The 21,356-nt window shown below is 52.7% G+C and overlaps 1 protein-coding gene across 6 annotated transcripts in view; it reads left to right on the forward strand.

Moving 5' to 3' along the window:
- Positions 1-18,067, forward strand: part of GRK3 (G protein-coupled receptor kinase 3) — a 116,220-nt gene extending 98,153 nt beyond the window's left edge. For all 6 annotated transcript variants that reach the window (XM_081288477.1, XM_081288482.1, XM_081288479.1 and 3 more), the window contains 8 exons: positions 1,892-1,958; positions 2,477-2,577; positions 6,432-6,498; positions 7,954-8,049; positions 11,453-11,615; positions 13,713-13,849; positions 15,799-15,912; positions 16,772-18,067. In XM_081288477.1, the coding sequence (XP_081144603.1) occupies positions 1,892-1,958; positions 2,477-2,577; positions 6,432-6,498; positions 7,954-8,049; positions 11,453-11,615; positions 13,713-13,849; positions 15,799-15,912; positions 16,772-16,933 (907 nt within the window). In that variant the 3' untranslated portion in view covers positions 16,934-18,067. The remainder of the gene's footprint in view (positions 1-1,891; positions 1,959-2,476; positions 2,578-6,431; positions 6,499-7,953; positions 8,050-11,452; positions 11,616-13,712; positions 13,850-15,798; positions 15,913-16,771) is intronic.
- Positions 18,068-21,356: the final 3,289 nt, after the last annotated feature.

The raw sequence follows: 21,356 nt of genomic DNA on the forward strand, positions 1-21,356 counted from the left end.
GGCCAAACCCCAGCGGCAGGGACAGGTCAGGCAGGGACTTCAGAGTGTCCCAGGGCAGTCAGCCCCCTGTGAGCCGGGGGTGGTGTCCCCACCTTGGCAGGGGTGCAGCGCTGCAGTGGGTCCTTCCGCTCTGCAACAGGAGCCTGCTGAGCTCCGGGGAGCTCTTCCCTGGACCCCTTTTTAGAGGCTGGGGAACACTGGAGCAGGAGCGGCCAGCGTCAAGCAGGGACTGACGTCTTGATGAGATAACTATTTTCCCTTCTTTGGGAACTCTCAACATGTGAATATATTTATGAATACAAAAGAGAATGATGGAAATTCAATTTTTTTTAAAAAAGCGTAATATCTTCTAAATAACAGATTGTATTTCGTGTGTGTATCTAATTGCTTTTTAATTCAGTAATTGCACCTTTTTCTTTGGAAACAAGGTGAAATAAGTATTTCCCATCAAAATCTGTTTTAAACATGCCTGCTCGCTGCCACTCTGCCTTAATTTGATTCTTTTTTTTTTTTTTTCCAAATTAGTGCTTTTAAGTGGTTGACATCATTGTGGTTTTCACTGTGTGACAAGGAATCACACAGGCGCCACAGTGCCCTCTCCCGCACAAAGGGAAAATCACCATGGGCAGGCAGGCAAGAGACGTCTGCTACATGCTCGTCTTGCCAAGAGGTGGTTTGCCGTGTGACTTCAGTGTCACTGTGTGACTTCTGAGCTTGGGTGGGGCAGCAGCTAACAGTTAGCACAGGCAGCGTGAGGAGGACTGGGATTTCCATTCTTTCTCAGAAGCCCCTTTGACTTACGTGCTCAGCTGCCTTCTGATCCTTTGCGTGAAGTTGACGTTACAGTGCCTCCCGCAGATCACGTCCCGGCTGCCTTACGGAAGATTTATAGGGTAAATCACTCGGCAGGTGGGTGTTGCCACAAGGAACCTCATTCGTCTATGTCACTTCTTTAATTTTCAAAGACACAAATGGGCTCTGCTGTTGCAGTTTGCATGTTTAGAAGCGACACCTAGTGATGAGCTTCCCTTCCAACACCAGCATCTCCAGAGTCTTGAGCACTTGGCGGAGTGAGGGGAACCTGCCCCGCGAGACTCCCAGTGTCACCCGCTCATCTATGAACTCTGCCAAGGGCCCGTCTTGGTAGGGGGGGCTGGCTGCCCTCCTCTACCCCGCCAGCTGCTTGTGAGGTCCTTGCTTCAGTTGTCCCTTCTTCCTCCTGTAGGGTGCAGGGCACGGTCCCCATCTTCCAGGAGAAGGACTGGGTGCTGCAGTGGTTTTTCGGGCTCAGTGAGTCACAGCTGGACCTGGCTTCTGTGCCTAAGGTCTGGGCTCTTCAGGGGTGGAACACGGGCACCCAGAGTCGTCAGCCCCTGGGGGGTGCAGGCTGGTCCATGGCTGTCACCAACAGAGGGATGGCTTCCTGTCGCTGGCATCTGGATCATGCCGTTGGCCTGCAGGTCCTGGGGTGGTTTTAGAAACAGTATCTGTTTAGCTGAAAAAAATTGCACGGAAGTCATGGCTGTCTCAAGCACCCCAGTGACTAATTTACACAGGTGGCTTTCATTTTCATGACTACCTGCTGGTGGCTCGTTTTCCCCCTGAATGTCTTCACTGAAAATGCACATTTAGTGCCGCTCTTGCGCTGCAGAGAGGCTCAGGCAGCAGAAGCAGGATGGACGTCCTGCTCCTTCAGGACCCAAGGTATTTGGTCACCAGGTTTATTCTGTTTTTTGTCTTTTGTTTTTTCTGGAAACAATGCTCATGAGCTTTGCTTTTCCGCAGTTTTGAATGAACAGTATCAGGGCAAAATACTTCTACCCAAATGTTAGTCAATAGGTGTGCTGTTACCTGGCGCCATATTTTAATAGAATGTTCTTTATCTCCACAGCCACAGCCCTTTTAGACAACATAAAACCAAAGATAAGCATGAGATAGACCGGATGACCCTCACCATGGTAAGCATGAGATGGACCCGATGACCCTCACCATGGCGAGGGGACTCAAGAGTCTGTCCTCACCTGCATCAGGGCTCTCAGACATCACACCATTAAAAATAAAATTGGTATAAAGTACATACAAAGCATGGACAAATTCTGTCAAACAGTTTGAAGTATTCCTGTGTAGTATGCAAAAATCACAAAACTTGGCTTTTATGAGTGAAATAAACAGACAGAAGACATTCCTAGAAGAATGTCTAAAAGGTAAGGAATGGAGGTAGACCCAAGGCAGGAATCACGACTCACAAACAAGCAGCGGAAGAAAGTTACAGAAAGTCAAGTACAAAACCAAGGAAATCAACAAAGGGGGGGCCTCCAGAGGGGCAGGTGGGCCCCCCCAAGTCCACGGCTCTGACGGCCTGCTGGTGGGCTCCTCCCCTGCGCTGCCCGTCTCGGGGTGCAGTTTTCCGTGTGTCCTGACCCAGGGGCCTCGGGTGTGAGGGTGCTGTTTCCAGAAGCCGCTGTTCTCTCCCCAGAACGTGGAGCTCCCGGACACCTTCTCCCCTGACCTCAAGTCCCTCCTGGAGGGCCTGCTGCAGCGGGAAGTGAGCCAGCGGCTGGGCTGTCGCGGAGGCGGGTAGGCTCAGCTCTTCTGTCTCCACGGAGTTGTGTGCGCTGCTCTGCGAGTGCTGTGACTGAGAAGCCGGGAGCCTGTTAGGTGTGAAGCCAGCCTGGCGGAGGGCGGAATGAACTCGGCCACCTTGCAGTCCCCGTCCCCGTGGTGCATGCCACTGTCTCAGTCTTGCACTGAGATGCTGTGACCGGCTCCCACGTTTTCTCCCAGGCCCTCCTGAGAACGGCCATCTCCTTCACCTGCTCTCCCCTCCCCCAAAGCACCCCAAAACAGTCAGACCAGGGAGGAAGCTTTAGAGAAGTGCTTACACAGACCGTCCCTGATTTCCTGATTTGTCCCCACACCTGGATGGCTTCACACGGAAAGGACAGTATGACACTTGTGTGTGTGTGTGTGTGTGTGTGACGTGTGTATTTTTGTATTTTCAGAGTAGCATGCATGTATATGCGCTCATTATTCCTGAATACTGTGTGTGTTTTATTCAGCTAAATTAAATGCTCATGTGCACATTTCCTTAGTTATTGGTTCCCCTGAGGGTGTCCCCATTCCCGCTGTAAGAATAAAGCCTTGGTCACTGCCCCCTCTGTCTCCTTGCCCCTTCCCACCTCTCCCCAGAGTCCAAGTGCTACTTTGGGCTCCTCTTTTGTTTACTTTGTAGCTTTAAACTATAGATTTAGCCGGTGGTGCCTTTTCCCACCAACTACAAACAACATCTCTTGAGTCCCGACTGTATACAGTGAGGCTTCTGCATTCTCTTCATTCATCAATTGCTTCTCTGTCTCTCCTTTATCATGTTCTTTTCTATTTTTGACAGATTAAGTTGTTATGGTCTTTTCCCTATTCTTTTTTTTTAACACAATACCTTTTTAAATTATTATTATTTTTATGTGGTACTGAGGATCGAACTCGGGCCCCGCCAGTGCTAGGCAAGTGCTCTACCGCTGAGCCACAATCCCAGCCCCTTTTCCCTATTCTTTGATCACAGTGAATCCCAGTCTTTGTACTTTGCATACGTTGATTTCAAGAGTTGCAAATGAAATAGTGTTTACACCATAAGGCAACATAAATGTCATTCATCATGTAGTTTCTACTTAGTCTGGTAATAGGCCTTACATTTATTTATATAACATGACATGTGTGTATATGAAGAGATGATATCACAGTCATGGGCTTTTACTTTTCCTGGTTTTCTTCACGGCACACCTACTATCAGCTCCAGTGAGAACCACATGATTTTGGCCAGTCAGCTTCCTTGCAGCCGGCGCCGCCCTGCTCTGCTCTCCTGGTCTGAATCACCATCTACTTGATCCCTCGCCTCTACTTTTCTGGGTCCCTCTGTTTGAACTGGAGCATGTTCCCAAGGAATCTTAGAGAGGGGCTAGGAGAGGCCAGGTGTCTGGGTCTCACCCAGACTGTCTTCCCACTGTCCACAGACCTGACTCACATATAGGCCAGACACGGGACAGTCAGTCACTGGCAACCCCCCAGAACTCTGAACAGACTGTGCTTTATTGAGTACAAGTGAATAGTCCCTGTGGTATGGAACTCCCATAGTTCCTGACGCCAGGTGCTTTCTCTCAAAGACTCATGCTCTTCAGCTTAGGGGAGAGTCTTGTTTAACTTATGTAACATTTCTGCTCCTCCATTTCTCCTAGAAGTCCTTTGGCTGGATGCTGGGACTTCTAGGCTGGTCCCCTATGGTCCCCTGGTCCTGATCTTATATATTATCCATATCTTTGCTTTGACTCTTTCTTATACTTTCTGATCACTTAAATTTCCAACCGTTTTATTGATTATTTTGAAAGATCAGTAACAGGTTTAGTTTCTTGACTGTAGAATCTTTCAGAGATTATCTTAGCTTTTTCACTGCTGTGACCAAAAGATTCCACCAGAATAACTGTGGAGGAGGAAGTTTATTTGGAGGCTCATGGTTTTGAAGGTCTCAGTCCATAGACAGCAGGCTCCATTCCTTGGGGCTGGAGGTGAGCTGAACATCATGGTGGAAGAGTGTGGAAGAGGGAAGTAGCTCGAGTGATCCTCAGGAAGCAGAGAGAGAGAGAGAGACTCCCCTCCTCCAGCCACCCCCACCCACTTTCAGTCACCACTCAGTTAGTCCCTTCAGGGGACTAATCACTGATTGGATCAAGACTGTCATGGCCCGGTCACTTCTCCTCTCAGCCTTCTCACACTATCTCACACATGAGCTTTGGGGGGACACCTCACATCCCAACCATGTGGGGTTTCCTTCCCACTAGGACAGCTGTAGGTGCTTGGGGCTTGGTGTGGGGAAGGAGGTTCCGTGTGCAGGTGTCCAGCTGTGTCCACACCAAGGGTCCCCGGGCAGAGTCCCAGTCCTGTGTCTCACATATGCTCATCCTCTGTGATGAGCCTGGAGGTCAGCACGTGGCGTCCCCAAGACCATAGCTTGGCCAGTCCCCGCTGTCTGTCCCCTCCCCCACTTGCCAGCAGGTGGCCCTGGCTGCCGCCTCTGGGGAGGGTCTGCCTCTCTGTGCTCTGCTTTCCCTCTGGCCTGTGGGAGGGGCAAGGCTGATCCAGAGGCCACCCCTGCGGCGGATGTGAGGAAACCTGGAGCCTGTCTAGCTTACGCCTAGGGCTAGTGACAAGGCACCAACCACAGCACAGCTGCAGAAAGCCCCAGGGCTTCTGGTGGACATGCCCAGAGCTCCATGACCTGGACCCCGCTCCACTCGGTGACCCCTGAGCCCTCGCTGAGCGCCAGCCTCACCACCCTGCCTCCACAGGGCAGGGCCCAGGTGGACTTGGCACTTACATGGGGTGGGGACGGTAGCAGCAAACAGACCGCTGAGAGGACAAAGGCTGTGAAAAGGACCAGGAATGACTTAAGCAACATGGTGGGCGGACCGTGGGGGAACTTTGTAGGTCAAGAGCTTCGGGCGGGAGGGTCTCAGACTGCAATTCAGAAAAGCCAGGAAGGCTGGGTCGCAGAAGCTGAGGATGGAGGAAAGAGCTGGGTAGAAGAATGGATCCGAGAGGTGGCCCTGGCTAGGTCCCTTGGGCCCTTGTCATGGGGGTGCGGCACTGAATTTTGCCGTGAGTTCCCGGGGAAGCTAGGGAGTGAGGGGCAGCAGGGCAGCTCAGGTGGGAGGAGTGTGGCCTGGGGGCGGCAGAGCAGCCTCAGACCTGCTGCGTGGTCCACGAGGGGCTGCTGGGCAGGCATTGGACATGAGGCCTCATGCAGACAGGACTTGGTCGTCACGTGACATCACCAAAGGCGCACAGGGCCTGGGCAGGCCCTTGTGGGTGGCTGAGACCGGTCTGGACTCTGTAGTACAGATGGACAGAGAAGTGCTGTGGGTCAGGGAGGTCTTGACCATGACCTTCAGGAATTTGTTTCTTCAGCTTACGAAGGGGCTCAGCACTCACCCCACCGCTAGATTTCTAGTTTGCATCCAAGACAATGTTTGCTGCTTAAGATATCATTTTCCTGTCATTTTCCCTATCACAACCAGCAGACATTTGCCATAAATTTCTTAAATGTGTAGATCTCCAATTTAATTCTTATTAAGCTAGGTTCTTGTGGCTACAGAATCACCATTGACAGGTACGTAGAATGTGTGTGTCCTCTACTGTTCTGCTTTTAAGGTGTCACACACCTATACCTGTGCTTCGGGGTGTGGGCGGGCCATGAGTGGTCACATGCACAGGCTCCAGCTACAGCCCGAGGCCTTTCTGAAGGTCACGGCATTCCCTGTGCTGCTCTGAGAGAAGCGTCCTTACTTGCTGTCCTGAAAAGCTGTGCTCACTCGGGCATGTTGTAAAATTCCTCTCCCGTCTCCAGTGCATACTCACCACCTTTAGGACCCTCTCTTCCCCAGTGCCCAGGAGGTGAAAGGACATGGCTTCTTCAAGGGCATCGACTGGCAGCACGTCTACCTGCAGAAGGTACTCACACCCAGGCCCTGGTGCCACGGCCTCTGTGCTCTGCCCGCTCTGCCGGCTCTGCCTCTCTTCATTGCTAGCTTCCTGGACCTGGTCCCCACCCTGGCTTCCTGTGTTCACAGAGCTCTGCCACCCGGGTGTTGCCCTTGGCTGACCCCCTTTGGGACAACAACTCACTCTTCATTTTGCTTTTTGGGTTGGCCCTGCCGTCCCCAGGCTCAACCAGCCACAGGTGGAAGACAGGAAGAAAAATTGCATCCATATGGAATATGCACAGATTTTTTTCCCTATTAGTTTTTCCCCAAACAACCTAGTGTAGCAACAATTCACATAGCACTTACACTGTACTGGGGATTGCATCATCTAGAGATGGCACAGCATCCAGGAGGAGATGGGCAGGTCCTAGGCAAATACCTGTGATTCTACATCAGGGTCTCAGGCATGTGCTGATCTGGGTGTGCAGGGGGTTCCTGGGACCAATCCTCAGATAATGGGGGACAACTTTATATATAAATTTCAAAAATATCTCCTCTATAAACTAATTAAAGATAAGATAGAGCTGTTATGTAGCTAATTCAAATGTCCATATAATTGAGACATTTTAGTTTTGGCCCATCTGCTTGATTTCTTAACATGAACGTAGTTTTACATAGACTTCTGTAAAAATATAGGAGAAACTTTTGGCATAAACTTATATATATCTTCTGGCCCAGAACCACTTAGTTTAAGAATTAGCATGATTGTATATCAGCACAATTCCCTTATTTTTTTATTCTTTTAAAAACATTTCTTGTGATGCTGGGGATGGAACCCAGGGCCTCCCCCATGCTAGGCACGGCTGCACCCCTGAGCCATGGCCCAGCCCCGTTTCCTTATTTTAAGCTTCATTATATCTCATTGATATAGGAAAACCCCAAATAAAGTATATTTTTAAGAATATATTTTATTCTTATGTGATTGGCAGTTTCTGCATGAATTCGAGCTGCAGAGGGGTGTCCCTTCTGTAGGAAGGACACCCTGACTGGTTGGTCCTGAAGACAGAATCTGGGCATGGCCACTCACCTGGGTGACACCTACAGGTGTTAGAGCTTGGCGCTTCTGCAAGCGCCGGGGTGGTGGGTTGTGGCTCCGGTGACCAAGAGGTACACTGCATCCTCTAAGGGAACCTGCTTTCTAGAGGCTGAGTGGGGGGTGGGGGTGTGCAGTCTAGAGACTTCGTTATATTTAAAAATGTTTTAAGACTTGAAGGTCTTTTTTTTTTTTTTTTTTTTTTTTGCCCCTGAGACTCGGCTGTCCCCTTGGGCTGCTCAGTGCAGTTCCTTGTGTGAATGCACATGGCTTTAGTGCTGCTCAGAATGCAGCAGGGTGACTTCACTCAGCTCCTGACACAGACTGCTGGGAGGGGAGGGGGCCGCCAAGGGCAGCTGATAAGGGAACCTGCCTCCTTGCCTCTTTCAGTACCCACCACCCCTCATCCCTCCCCGGGGAGAGGTCAATGCTGCGGATGCCTTCGACATTGGCTCTTTTGATGAAGAGGACACCAAAGGTATTAAGGTATGCGGGTGCTGGCTGCCTTCCGGTTTGGGGTGGAGAGAATTTCTGTTGAGTGTCCATCAAACTTAGCGATTGCTCTAGCACGGTTGTAGAATGTCACCTACAAGTGAATCTCTACGTAGTTGACATATGTACAAGTCAAAGACCTACCTTAGACAGACACCATAAAAGCTTTCTTTGTACTGCTAATTTTATTTGTTTTTTATTAGGTCCTGGGGCTTGAACTCAGGGGCATTCACCACTGAGCCCCATCCCAGCCCTATTCTGTATTTCATTTAGAGACAGGGTCTCACTGAGTTGCTTAGCGCCTCATTGTTGCTGAGGCTGGCTTTGAACTCACCATCCTCCCGCCTCAGCCTCTCGAGCTGCCGGGATGACAGGCATGTGCCACCATGCCAAGCCTTGCTAATTTTGATTTTGACAAACTCAAAATGGTTGATTGATATGGAATATTTGTGTTTGAAATAAAACTTCAATTAACCTGAGCCAGAGAAACAACTTGACATCCAGCACAGCTCACCTGGCGCCAGAGCTCAGTCGTCATAATTCTCCTGTGCAGGTGGGTCCCCAGGCTGGGATGAGAGCGCCAACAGCACGGGGCATTTGCTTGTGTCACTCAAAGAGGACATAGTCCCTGCCTTTTGTATCATCCTTGGCATTTTTGAAGCTTCTGTTCACATCATCATTTTTCTAACTAGAGACAAGTCATAATTACAGATGTGAACACCAAGGAAAACCATCATCTTTAAGATGCTAAGTCGCAGCGTGTCACTAGCATCAAACTGTCATCTGCCCCCTATGAGCCTCCATAGCTCATCCCAGGCTCTTCCCACCACCCCAGGCCCCCTCCTCTTAGCTGCCTCCCATGTGCTCTTCTCCACGCACCTCCCCTTGTTCCCCAGGTGCCTTCCCCTCCAGAAGGCAGCAACACTGTCAAAACACACCTGCCAGGTGCAGAGCAAAGACTGAAATCAATGGCTGGGCAGGAGCTCTGAAGGGACAGAGGTGGTGGGTAGAGGGCCAGAGAAGTACAGAGGCCCTGGGGAGGAGGGCAGAGTCCAAGGCCACCTGCCTGGCGAGCTGAGGACAGAAGTGGTCAGAGCTGGCAGCTCCAGGAGAGGAGGGCGGAGCTGGGGTGTCCACAGGAGCAGCCCCTAGGAGGAGGAGGTGCCTGAGGACCAGGGGCCAAGGCCACAGCATGTGGATGGTGTGAAGTGATCCAGCAGCTTAGAGGCACCCCTCTGAGGTCTGCGACCCTGGGCTCCCCGGGAAGCAGCCGGCATGCCCAGGCCTGCCCCCACTGGGCTGCGTCTACAGTGTGACCCATCCGAACCCGTCCGGGTGCCACTATTTAAAAGGAGCAGCTGTCACAATAGAATGCTGTCATCAGATATGCCACTGTCCGTCAAAATTAAATTAAAGCTGCTATTATGTGGAAGCCCAGACAAATTTTTCACATGAAAGATCCTCTGATGGACTCTGCAGACTTGGTGTGAAGCTGCCACTCTCAGCTGAATGGACTCAGGCCGTCCCAGCCCCGAGCCGTGGCTTACCCACCAGTAAAGCTAAAGCGCGTGGCTTCACTGTTGGCTTTCTCCAGGACGGTGGGGTGACCCGTCCAAGCCCCCGGCCCACGGTCAGCCTTTATGGCAAGCTAGTGGCTGCTATCGCTGCGGCTTCAGGGGAGAGCGCAGGGGGAGGTGGAAACTGTGTGGGAACCAGGCTGGGAGGGAGGAGCCTGTGCGGGAACTAGGCTGGGAGGGAGGAGCCTGTGCGGGAATGAGGCTGGGAGGGAGGAGCCTGTGTGGGAACGAGGCTGGGAGGGAGGAGCCTGTGCGGGAACGAGGCTGGGAGGGAGGAGCCTGTGCGGGAACGAGGCTGGGAGGGAGGAGCCTGTGCGGGAATGAGGCTGGGCAGAGGAGTTCGGGCGCAGTCCGGATGGAGCGTCCCATGGCACCCCCTGGTCTTCAGGAGCATGGCTTCTCCACCTGTGGGAAGCAGCCCCCTCCCCCCACTGCTCTGTTCTTCACAGAAGGCTCCTCCCCTCACCTCAGGTCGCCCTCAGCTCTCCTCTAAGTCCTGCTGAGCAGTGGGGCTGGGTCCCAGGATGGAGGCTTCGGGAAGGCCTAGGAGGCGCACCGTGCATCCACAGAGCAGGGCTGGCTGTTGTAGGGCAGCCGCTTGGAGGGAGCGTGGGGCCTGGCGTGGTGGCACTGCCGCCCCTGCCCTCACTCTCAGAGGCACACCCTCACCCCAGGTGCCACTTGCCCCTCCTCACGCTAAGAACAACTGCGCTTAGTTTGGAGGTGTGAAGACAGCAGGAAGGGGCCCTGCCAGCCAGGGGTGTGGGAGTGGGGGTGCCTTCCCCGCAGCACAGTCAGGCACACGGACAGACCGTGCCCCAGTCCGGGGTGTGGGGCGCACTCGGCCCACCAGGTCTCTCTTTCCCTTCTAAAGAGCTTGCCTGCTGCAGTGCTTGTCCCTTCTTGTTTCTCAGACAAAGGAGTAAGGAACTCGGACCCTAGAGAGAACTGTGCTTCTCACCAGACCCGGGCTGCTCCTCTCAAATTGTACTCTGCCACCCCCTACACCATAGCTCAAGGACAAGATAACCTTTTTTTTGGTGCCGGGGGGCACAGGGGCACTTGAGTACTGAGCCACATCTCCAGCCTTTTTTTATTTTGAGGCAGGGTCTTACTGAGTTGCTTAGGGCTTCACTAAATTGCTGAGGCTGGCCTCGCACCTTAGATCCTCTTGCCTCATCCTCTGGAGTTGGTGGGATTACAGGCATCCTCTGCACCAGGACCTTGGCTTATTTTCAAAGTGCAGCCTTTCTTAGAGGGCAGAAGGAAGAATTTTGAATAACTGGAAGCAAAAATGCTATCGTTACGTGTAATTTTTATCACAGCAACTCTTACAGGCTGTGTTGCCTAAACTCTCCACGTATCTTGGGCTTAATGTCTCTATGTATGTTCATAGTGTTTAATTAGTTGGAAAGTTCATGGAAAGAATGGTGAATTCAGCCTAGGTTACCTTGTGTTTAACTTTTCAGATGAACCTATGGTAGGTTGGGACCTTCTTGGCTTTGCCCTTATCATGACCTCTAGAATTACATGGACTGTTTTCCTACTTTATAAACAAGGTACCCTCACTGTAGTCACAGGGGCACTTGGTGTCAGAACCTACCTGTACATAAGGTTGGTTTTCGGCTGCACAGACATCATGTAGCTGGTGTAGAGGGGGCCCAACCCCCTTCCTCCTGCAGTGGAGAGCTGTTGTCTGTAGCAGAAGTGGTCGTCCTGTCACCTCCCTGATACGGTTGTGCCGGGGCCACCACGGATGTCTATGTGAGTCTTTGGAAGTGCGCTAACTCATAAATGTCTTGGTTTCTTAACCTGGCAAGCTGCTCGACTGTGACCAGGAGCTCTACAGGAACTTCCCCTTGGTCATCTCCGAGCGCTGGCAGCAGGAAGTCACAGAAACCGTCTACGAAGCCGTCAACGCAGACACGGACAAGGCGGAGGCCAGGAAGAGGGCCAAGAACAAGCAGCTGGGCCACGAGGAAGGTGAGAGGCCATGCAGCTCCAGCCCTCCCGGGGCGGGTCTCCACGGGTTACTGGGAAAGCGTTGAGTCACGTGTGTTTTACAACAAAGAAAAAAAACCAGTGGCCAGCGTCACGGTAGCTTCACGTGTGTTGGAGGCGTTCGGGGTGGTATTCCAGAGCCCCTAAAGAAACAGCGTCCCAGGCTCGGTCCTCAGGGAAGCCCGGGCACAGTGAGCAGGACCTCTCCACGGGCCTCTTGGCCTGGCAGGCTCTTCCCGGAAGAGGGACACGCCCATGTGGGCAGGGCCAGCCTACCTGTGTGCCCTGCCCAGTCACAGAGGCCTGGACAAGGTTTCATGCCCTGTGTCAGCACCTCGAGACCCCGGGTCTGTGATGGCACTTGAGGAAGGGTCATGTTCCCATCAGGTACCAGCCCCATAGAGTTTGTGACTGGTCCTGGCAGGGGACTGGGCTTGGCATGCCACCTGTCAAGAGAGATAAGCGTGTAAATACATCTGTGGTACAAACCGCATTAAAGAACAGCCAAAGTGTGCCTTTTCATTTAAAAAATCAGGTGCCCTATTAGGATTTCTATAGAAAACGTAACAACAAACACTAAATGAACTTGTCAATCATCCTTGATTCACTGAACGTTGTAACTCTTATTTTTCCAAGATCTCATTTAGTTGGGTTGTTTGCATGTACTGTAGTTGATGATTGAGGTAAGACACATCTTGTTTGACATTGACGCTGAAGCCCTAGGGTGACCTTGCAGGCAGGCATTTAGGAGGGACTGAGGGTGCTTCCCCTCTATGTTAGGGCAGCTGGCTGGAGGCCCCCTGCTGGAGGATCCAGTGGTCTCAGTGGACTCCTTCCCTGGAGCATTTGTCACCTATTTAGGACAGCCGGCTCCGTCCTTGTGTCCTGGAGACTTTCCTACGTGAATCCACAGGGCTTTGCCTCTACGCCTCAGCTCCACAGGGCCATGGCCTGCTGTATACACTAATCCTTAGAGAGCTGGTCCCTGGGGATCACACTGGGACACCCTCACCAGAGCAGGTTGTACCCTAAAAAGCGTACCAACGGTCATTTGGTGGATGGCGGGCCCTGATGGTCCTAGGATCTGGAAAACACCCTTGCCCAGGTGACCTTGTTGAAGCGAATTGTTTGCATCAGAACCATCATCATCTGACAAATCGATGAGGTCATCTTCATACATACGTCCTTAGTAATCTGTGACCTTGGTTGGCCACCTCAGAAGTCACCCTCACAGGAAAGCAGAGTCCAGCTTGAGCTCTCTGAACAAATACCATGTTGGGATTTAGACACATTCTGAAAACCAAGCGCTGTTCTGCTCAGAGTGGCGGCTGCAGAGACGCCAGCCCTGGCCCTCTGTGTCCTTCCCCACCTGCTCCTGCCCCTCCTGTGGGAACACGGCAGGGGGGTGGCTCCTTTGTCTATTTCTACATCTCTCACTGGACTAAGCTCACCAGGGCAGGATTTAGTGCTTCCTGTTCCCTGGACATGCCCAGCCCTGGGCCTTTGCCAGATCGTTGCTTGAGGAAGGAGACCTCAGCCTGTGAGCCATGTCAGGGTCCCCAGGGCTCCGACCAAGGCTCCAGATTCCCCTGTAAGAGTCCACAGCCGGGCGGATGGTCTCTGCACAGCCACACCTTGACGAAGAAGCTTAGCCCCGGCTCACGAAGGGACTGCCCATGACTGACTGCTGACCTGGGTGACAAAGGCCCCCTCTAGTGTCACCTGTAGAATGAAAGGAAGAGGAGAGGGACCTTCCCATCCCACAGAGGACAGGGGTGTGGATGTGCTCCTCTTCTCACCACCTGCACACACACACAGCAGGGACAGAGATGGTCTGGGAACACACTTTGTCACCTCTGAGCAGTCAATGCACGTCACGGGTCTGACTGAAGAGTGTGGAGAAGTGTCATTTAGTGTGTTGGTAGGGATGGCCGAGGAGACGCCCGTCCTTAGGCCAGCCCAGCCCAGCAGAGGTGTGTTGATGGAGAGCTCCATCTCCCACCGACGCCTTCTGCCCTCCCAGAGCGGATGGCCGCCCCCGGCTGCGCAGCCGCCCCACACTCGCTCGTCTCCCTGCAGATTACGCGCTGGGCAAGGACTGCCTCCTGCACGGCTACATGCTGAAGCTGGGCAACCCGTTCCTCACGCAGTGGCAGCGCCGCTACTTCTACCTCTTTCCCAACAGACTCGAGTGGAGGGGAGAAGGCGAGTCCCGGGTGAGTCGGGGGCAGGTGGCGCCTGTGCTGTGCGCCCCTGCGCCAGATGAGCTTAGGTCCCCGGTGGGTCTCCTAACTTCCTCCGCGCGCCGGGGTGTCCTCCAACTCATGTGCATGAGGCTGGGGCGTCCACACTCTCTCCTCCAGCCCCCAAGTCCAGCCAAGTCAAGGAAGGGCCTTGCAGTGCCTGAACATGGAAGGTGTCCAGAGGAAACCCAGAGGCAGAGGTGGGGACTGGGCTGTCTCCTCACCCGGGAAGTGGGGGAAATGGCAGTCACCACGCCTACTGTCATTCCTGCTGGTCATCTGAGGCCCGCTGCTGTGCAACAAAGACGTCTCAGTCTGTTAGCAGCTTCTGAAGGTCTGACCCTCCCCCTGTGGACAGGAAACAGGGCTCAGACGGGCAGGGTGTGGCAGGGACACAGCTGGACAGCCTCAGTGGGGGGCTCAAACCCACGTCCACCCAGGCCTCCCGCCTCTCCCCACATCAGATCAAATGAAATGTCACCCACAACACTGGGCACAGAGATGAGGTCACCAGACCATACTCCCTCTTGTCTGCCCCCGTGGAGTCTGCAGGTGGCCCTCATTTAGGGACAGGAAGATGAGCTGTGCTCTTGGGTTCTTCCTGGAGCTAATGGACAATGAGAGTAAGAGGAAAAGAAGTCTCTGCTCCACCCTGTACCTGTTGGCAGGTCAGGCAGCATTTATTAAGCACCTCCTGTGTGCTGATGGCCGGGAGAGGAGCCAGCAGTGGGTGAAGGCCTGCCCTCTGCTCCCGGGGAGGGCACGGCTGTCCCTGTAAGCGGGAGAGGGTCCTGGGTGTCAGAAACGTCGTTATGTATTAGGAGATCAGAACACGGCTGCCACCACTCCCCGTGGAGTCGGTGTGGAACACAGTAGGCCCTGATCTCACCTTCCACTCGGGATGGTGCTTTGGAATCCCTGGGTGGAAGTTGCCATTTAACTATGAATGACTGGGATTTCATATAACACATTGTTTTTAAAAAAATAAACAGGCTCTCACAGATTTTTGTACCAAAAAAGCCATTTTTTAAAAAACTAGCATAGCTAGGATCTCATTGACAAGATCTTTGTGGCTGTGAGTCACACAGGACACAGGTGCAGTGCTGGTGGAGGTGGCCCCAGAGCTCAGGCCGTCCCCAGGTAAGGGAGGACTGGACCTCTGCTCACTGACACTGTTGTGCGCCTGGGAAGGAAGCTGCCCCGCTTTTCAGGATATTTAAAAAACGAAAGACTCAACTTCCTGTGTTCAACCTGAGATGCGGGAGCTGACCTTGGTGTTGAAAGGTCGCCCCCAATGCTCTCCTGAGCAGCTGCAGAGCACAGGGCGGGGTTGGTGAGGACCAAGGAGAAGGGGAACTTGGGAGCTTATGATGCTGTTGTTTCTCATTTAGGATTCCTGGAGTATTTACCCCAAAAAACACAAAATGGTAAGGAACTCACGCATAGCCTTTGCCGTGTGCAGCGATGCTGTACACCCAGTGTGACAATCTCTTAAGGCTGTCACCTGTATCTGCAGTGCCATTTTGATAGCATCTGACATCACCAGGCCTTTCCTGAGTTGCTGTAAGCCTTAGGCCAGGCTCGGGGACTTCCCTCACAGCTTGAAGGATGGCCCCTGACCCGCCCTCCTCCCAGATCAGTTCTGTGGCGGGCAGCGCGTCCCTTGGCCTCGTAGAAGCATTGCTTTCTTTGCGGTTTTCTTTGAGACATTATCATTTGGATTTTCCTGCGTGTCCTTTGTAGACATTTCCCCTTCAGTTCTAGAACATCATCAAAGAAAGAAAAACGCTGCTTCTCTTTTTTCTTTTTTTTTTTGGACTTGTTCTGGGTTCTTGGTATCATCACTTATTCATTTAATAAATTTTAAAAATCATGCAATACTGGGAATAACTTTTCTTTCTTTATTTTGTTTTTATGGTTAGCAAAATCTACTGACCATGGAACAAATCCTCTCTGTGGAAGAAACTCAGATTAAAGACAAAAAGTGCATTTTGTTCAGAATAAAAGGAGGGAAACAGTTTGTCCTGCAGTGTGAGGTGAGTGCGGCTCCTTATCTCTGGGGTGAAGGTTGAGCCACTGCTTGGCACCCAGCACAGCTGGCCACCGGGCACCAGGGTGCCCCTCAGGGTCCTGCGGCACTTAGAAACTGAGCCAGGTGTCCACCAAATCAACAGATAGTTCAAAAAAGAAAATATTTGAAAACAGAAGGAGGAAATACCTGAATTTGGTGACCTTATGTGGAAACCCCCCAGCACTCCATGGGGGGTGGAGTTTTACGGGACCTGAGGTTCTAGGTCTGACCTGCCAGCATGTTTGAGGTTGAAGTTCACGTGTTTATGTGATGATGGTTTGGCTTCCCCTGCCTGTTGTGAGACCTGCTAGTCTGCACCTCTTTCAAAAACATGGTTTTGCTCTGGGTCTTTGCCTTTCAGAAAAGGCTCAGACTTCTCTAAGGGGCGATGCTCTTTGCCCTCCAGTTGTAGGGCCCAGGTTTCATTCCTGAACAGTTTGCTCTGGTGCACGGTGTGTGTTGGGGGTTGGGGGGCCCCAGATCGTGTTCCAGGAGATAAACAAGGAGTAGACCCCAAGGCGCACCTTAATAACCTCATTGCTAATTTTCGCCCGTGAAGGTGCGTTGGCCTGCGGGGCTCCTCCCCATCTGCTGCCCACCACGGTTGTTGAACTGAAGCCCTTCGCTTTGCTGAGGCTGCTCCAGGAAGCTGGCCTCCCCTCTCGCTGCTAGAGGCTCTGGATGAGGGTCGTAGGCCCAGTGTCTGGAGAGGTGGCTGCAGGGTAGGCACTGAGGGGCACGCCCCGGCAGGCTCTAGGTCACCTCCAGAGGCTGTGGGCAGGGTGGGTGGACCTGTCCCAGCCCGTCTTCCTGTCTCCCTGCAGAGCGACCCCGAGTTCGCACAGTGGAAGAAGGAACTGACCGAGACCTTCACCGAGGCCCAGCGGCTGCTGCGCCGCGCACCCAAGTTCCTCAACAGGCCTCGGGCCAGCCTGGTGGAGCTCTCCAAGCCCCCGCTGTGCCACAGAAGCAGCAATGGCCTGTAGCGCGAGAGCGGGAGAGACAAGGGCCTCCCGGAGGCCACACCGGCTCTCCACGTGGGGCGGAGCCTGGGGTCAGTGCAGATGTGCCAGGCTGTGGCGGAGGTGTCGGGCGCTGGGACCTTTCATCCGCCACCAGGAGGCCCCGGGAGGGCGCCAGATGCCCCCAAAGGGAGTTGGACCTCTCCAAGCGCGGCCGACCCTGCGCCACCAAGTGGTGCTGGCCCGCACTGGAGACTACTGAGACACAAGCTCCTTTTCTTTGCTAGACAACTTATTTTGGTACCTCCAAGCTGGAACTGAAACATCCCTACTCGGCACTTATTTTTCAGTCTGATGTCAGACATCTCAGACTTCCCCGGGGGCCCTGGAGGTCCGCAGTCCTGGGGGCTGGGTGCCCTGCGGTGGCCGGGCTCTGCTGTCGGAGATGCTGGCTCCAATGTCCCAGGGCCGGGGTAGGGGGCTGCGGAGCGCGTCCCTGTGCACTGGAGAACCGGCCCCAGACGCTCCTGCTCCAGGGGCCGCGGGCAGGTGGGGGTGGCAAATGGGGTTCACTTGCCAGCCCCCCCGAGGGTCCCTGGTGTTCCCAGGGAGAGTAGTGAGGTGACAGACTGGGGACCAGGGCAGCAGTGGGACACCTCTGGGTGCCCAGGTCACAAGCACCCTGGCTACAGCTGGCTTGGAGTCCACCCTGAGCCCCTGTAGGACACCGTGGTTCTGGAACCTTCTGCCTGACCCTGAGAAGTGGTCAGCCGTGATGTGTAAGAGGAGGAAGGGAATCCCGCTGCTTCACCTTGAGCGTAATTTGAGATGATTTTTATTTGAAAAAATGCTGAGGAACAAGCATGGGAGGTGGCTGTTTCGGGACTTTCTTGTCCCATGGTGGTGGGTCCCTCTGCACTGGCCTCTCTGGGTTGGGGCCCACCGTCCAGCAGCAAGGACCCAGCAGCCTCCTCCCCAGTGTTTCATCCCCACCCCTCCATGCCTGTTGACGCCCCCAATAAATGCTGGTGACAGAACCAGCAAAGTCCCCCAGGCCATCAGGCTACAAAGTCCTTTCCAAAGTCTACACATTCATCAGTTCCTGGTGTAGTTTCACTGTATGTCTTAACTTAATTACTAACAATATAAATAACTTGTCGTCCTGACCACTTGTATCCTGTCCTTGATATTTTTAGTGGTTCCAAACCTTTGTTTTTACCTTTCTGTGCCACAGGCCCTGGGAAGGTCAGGGCTTCCTACCACGAGGTCATTTGGGGAGCTGAGTAGATCACTTCTGGAAGGTCTGCTCTGCGCCTGGGGGACCTGGGCCAGCAGTTTGGGGTTTTTATCCATCTGGGCTCCGGGCGGGGGTTTCAGGTGGCTCTCTGCTGCTGGCAGGGCGGAGGAGGGCGCCACACACCCCACCGCCCTCCTTGAGAGGGTAGAAGAGCCCCGGATTCTGTTTAAAACACGCACATTCCACACTGCCAAAACGGGGGCTCAGCTGTCGTCCTGAGGAGGAGGCGTCCTCCCAGCCCTGTGTGCTGCAGCTGGCCTGGATGCAGAGCTCCCCGGCCCAGCACCTCCTCCAGACTAACGGGGCACCTCAGGAGGGGGCGCCCTGCCACTCTCAGGGCTGGATTCATCTTGTACACGTCACACTGGGTGGCATCCACGCCACATGGTTCAGGACGATGGTGTGGCATCCCCTGCTTTCTGTGAGACCTGCCAGTCTGCACCTCTTTCAAAAACATGGTTTTGCTCTGGGTCTTTGCCTTTCAGAAAAGAAATGTGCTCTGGAAAGTACCCCAGAGCCCTTCCTGCCCCAGCACACCCTCACCCTCCCGGCTCCATGCGGGTTTGTGTGGACACAGGACATGCACCCAGGGGTCCCAGTCCTGAGCGAGCAGCTCCAGCCGCTGTGAGCCAGTGGCGCAGGGTCCTGGAGCACTCCTCCTGAGGGTGCTGCTCTCCCCAGATCAGGCACCCCAGGGCCTGCCCCAGGACCTGCTGTCTTGGAAGTTTTGTGAATGTAGATGAATTCCTAGATATTTGGTCCTTCCCACACTAGGACAAAAGTCAGCCCAGGTTTTCTCATTACTTTAGAAATTTAGATATCTATAGTTTCAACGTTTTGAACATTGTCAAGGAAAACAATCGAGGTTGCTATTATTTTTATAAAATTATGCTATAATAAGCCTCGATTTCATATTTCAAAAAAGAATCAGTAGCAAAGCCTAAAAATAACAGGTTGCTTTGAGCTGCTATGTAACACGTACAGAATAAATTAGAAACTTTTGCTATTCCAAGTTTATTCTTAACTTACCACATTCACGGGTACATGTGTCCCTTCACGTCCTTGTGGCTCACTGTGTTTCCTTCTCGATTGTGTTTAAGGAAGATTTTTCAGTAAAACTTCTTGAAATCGGTTTCTGTTCCCCCATGAATGCAAAGTACGCAGTCCCCTGTCGGTTCATCAACACTAGAGTTTCAAATTCTGTGCATTCAAAGAAGGGGCCAGGCAGGCGCTGTGCACACACCTGTTATCCCGGCAGCTCGGGAGGCCGAGGCAGGAGGATTGCGAGTTCAAAGACAGCCTCAGCAACTTAGTGAGGGCCTAACAACTCAGCGAGACCCTGTCTCTAAATAAAAAAATACAAAGGGCTGGGGACAGGGCTCAGTGGTAAAGCTCCCCTAGGTTCAATCCCTGGTTCCAAAAAAGAAGAAGAGGCCTGGGGCGCAAACAAGACCTGTGGCCAATTACCCAGAGTGAGCTTGGTGTGCAGTCTGACAGATGCCACGTGGCTGTTAGAAGCAATTGTGCTGAGGCCACGCGGCCATGAAACATGTTGTTGATCAGTAGCTGACGCTGCTACTAAAGAGCAAAGTGGGGTTCCCCCATCCCGATTTTTTCGTCTCAGAATCCGTAGCCGGGCCAGTTCAATACAACATTTGACACTTCTCAGTGGCAATGATTTTTCAAATAATTATTTCAAAATGTTAACATGATTGAAAAGAAAACACAATTCTCTGAGCATGGGCCTTTTGCCGTGATGTAAATCTACAAAACTGCTCTGAGACGTGGTGGTGTCCGTCAGCCTCGTAGGGTTTACTCCTAGGAATTCTTGGCTCAGTCACATTCAGGGAAGGGTCTGTGTCCCTCCCAAACGCAGGATGAATCCAGTTGTCCTCGGGGCCTGTGGCAGGAGGATTCTGTGGGGAGGAGGCCACAGAGGGAGGTGGGCCACCGACACCACGGAGCACCAAGCGGGTGCCAGGTGGGTCCTCATACAGAACACAACGGTCACTTCGTTTCCGAGTCTGGAGCTGTTAACCGCAGCATGAGGCCACTTGCTGCCTAGCGGGACTTTCCGAGGACACCCACTTGCTGCCCTTGGCCCCAGGCCCCGAGCAGCACCAGATGTCTCTGTCACCCCAACATTCCATGTGCAGTTTGCAACCCTGGGCAGTGGGGACGTGGTGTCCCCATCGCCGTGATTGTATTGGTCAGTTGGGGACATCATTACAGATCCAGTGACGTTCTAGTCAACCCAGGGACCGTTGGTGCCACACTCATTTCCCTATAAAGGGTTCTTTAGTAGTTTAAGTTTTCCTGGAGATGGAGCATGGCTACCCCTTCTCACGGAAGGCCCACTTGCGAGCGCCATTGCTTACATTCATGTTATGGTGAATTTTCTTAATCCAGACCCCATATTTAAAAAAAAAAAAAAAAAAAAAAAAAAGATTTGCTCCAGAAAGAGTGAAAGTGAGACTTTAAAACGGGACTCCCGGGTTCCCTCAAGTCATGATGCACTTCAGATTTTCTTTGTCCTCAAAGACTTCTTCTTTTACAGTGACAGGGACGTCCCTCCTTTGGGATCGTGCAGGCTCTAGAAGGAGAAGCTGTGTTCCTGACCCAGCTGTGGGATTGATAAAAGCTTTAACATTGAATTACTATTATTATTAATTATCACCAACAAACAGAAATCTACAGAAAGGGGTTAAAAGCATGTACACCCATCAGGAATACACAGGGGGAAATCCTTTTCCGAGTTAACTCAAGTTCATAGAGTAGAGCTGCCTCTCCACCATCCAACAGTCTCAAGGTCATCTCTGAAAACTGTCAACTCCGCCTCCATCTGTTTTGTTTGTTTGTTTGGGTACCAGGGATTGAACTCAGGGGGGCCTCGACCTCTGAGGCACATCCCAAGCACTATTTTGTATTTTATTTAGAGACAGAGTCTCACTGAGTTGCTTCGCACCTTGCTTTTGCTGAGGCTGGCTCAAGATCCTCCTGCCTCAGTCTCCTGAGCTGCTGGGATGACAGGCGTGGGCCACCACACTAGGCTGCCTCCATCTTTAATTTTGTCCTAAATATAAAAGGTAAAGGATAATCATCAGGGTAAAGAATAGCAAAATACTTCCAGTTGTGTATTCACAGGACAAA

The sequence above is a fragment of the Spermophilus citellus genome (assembly GCF_964194105.1).
Source record: "Spermophilus citellus genome assembly, chromosome: 3".
Lineage (NCBI taxonomy): Eukaryota > Metazoa > Chordata > Mammalia > Rodentia > Sciuridae > Spermophilus > Spermophilus citellus.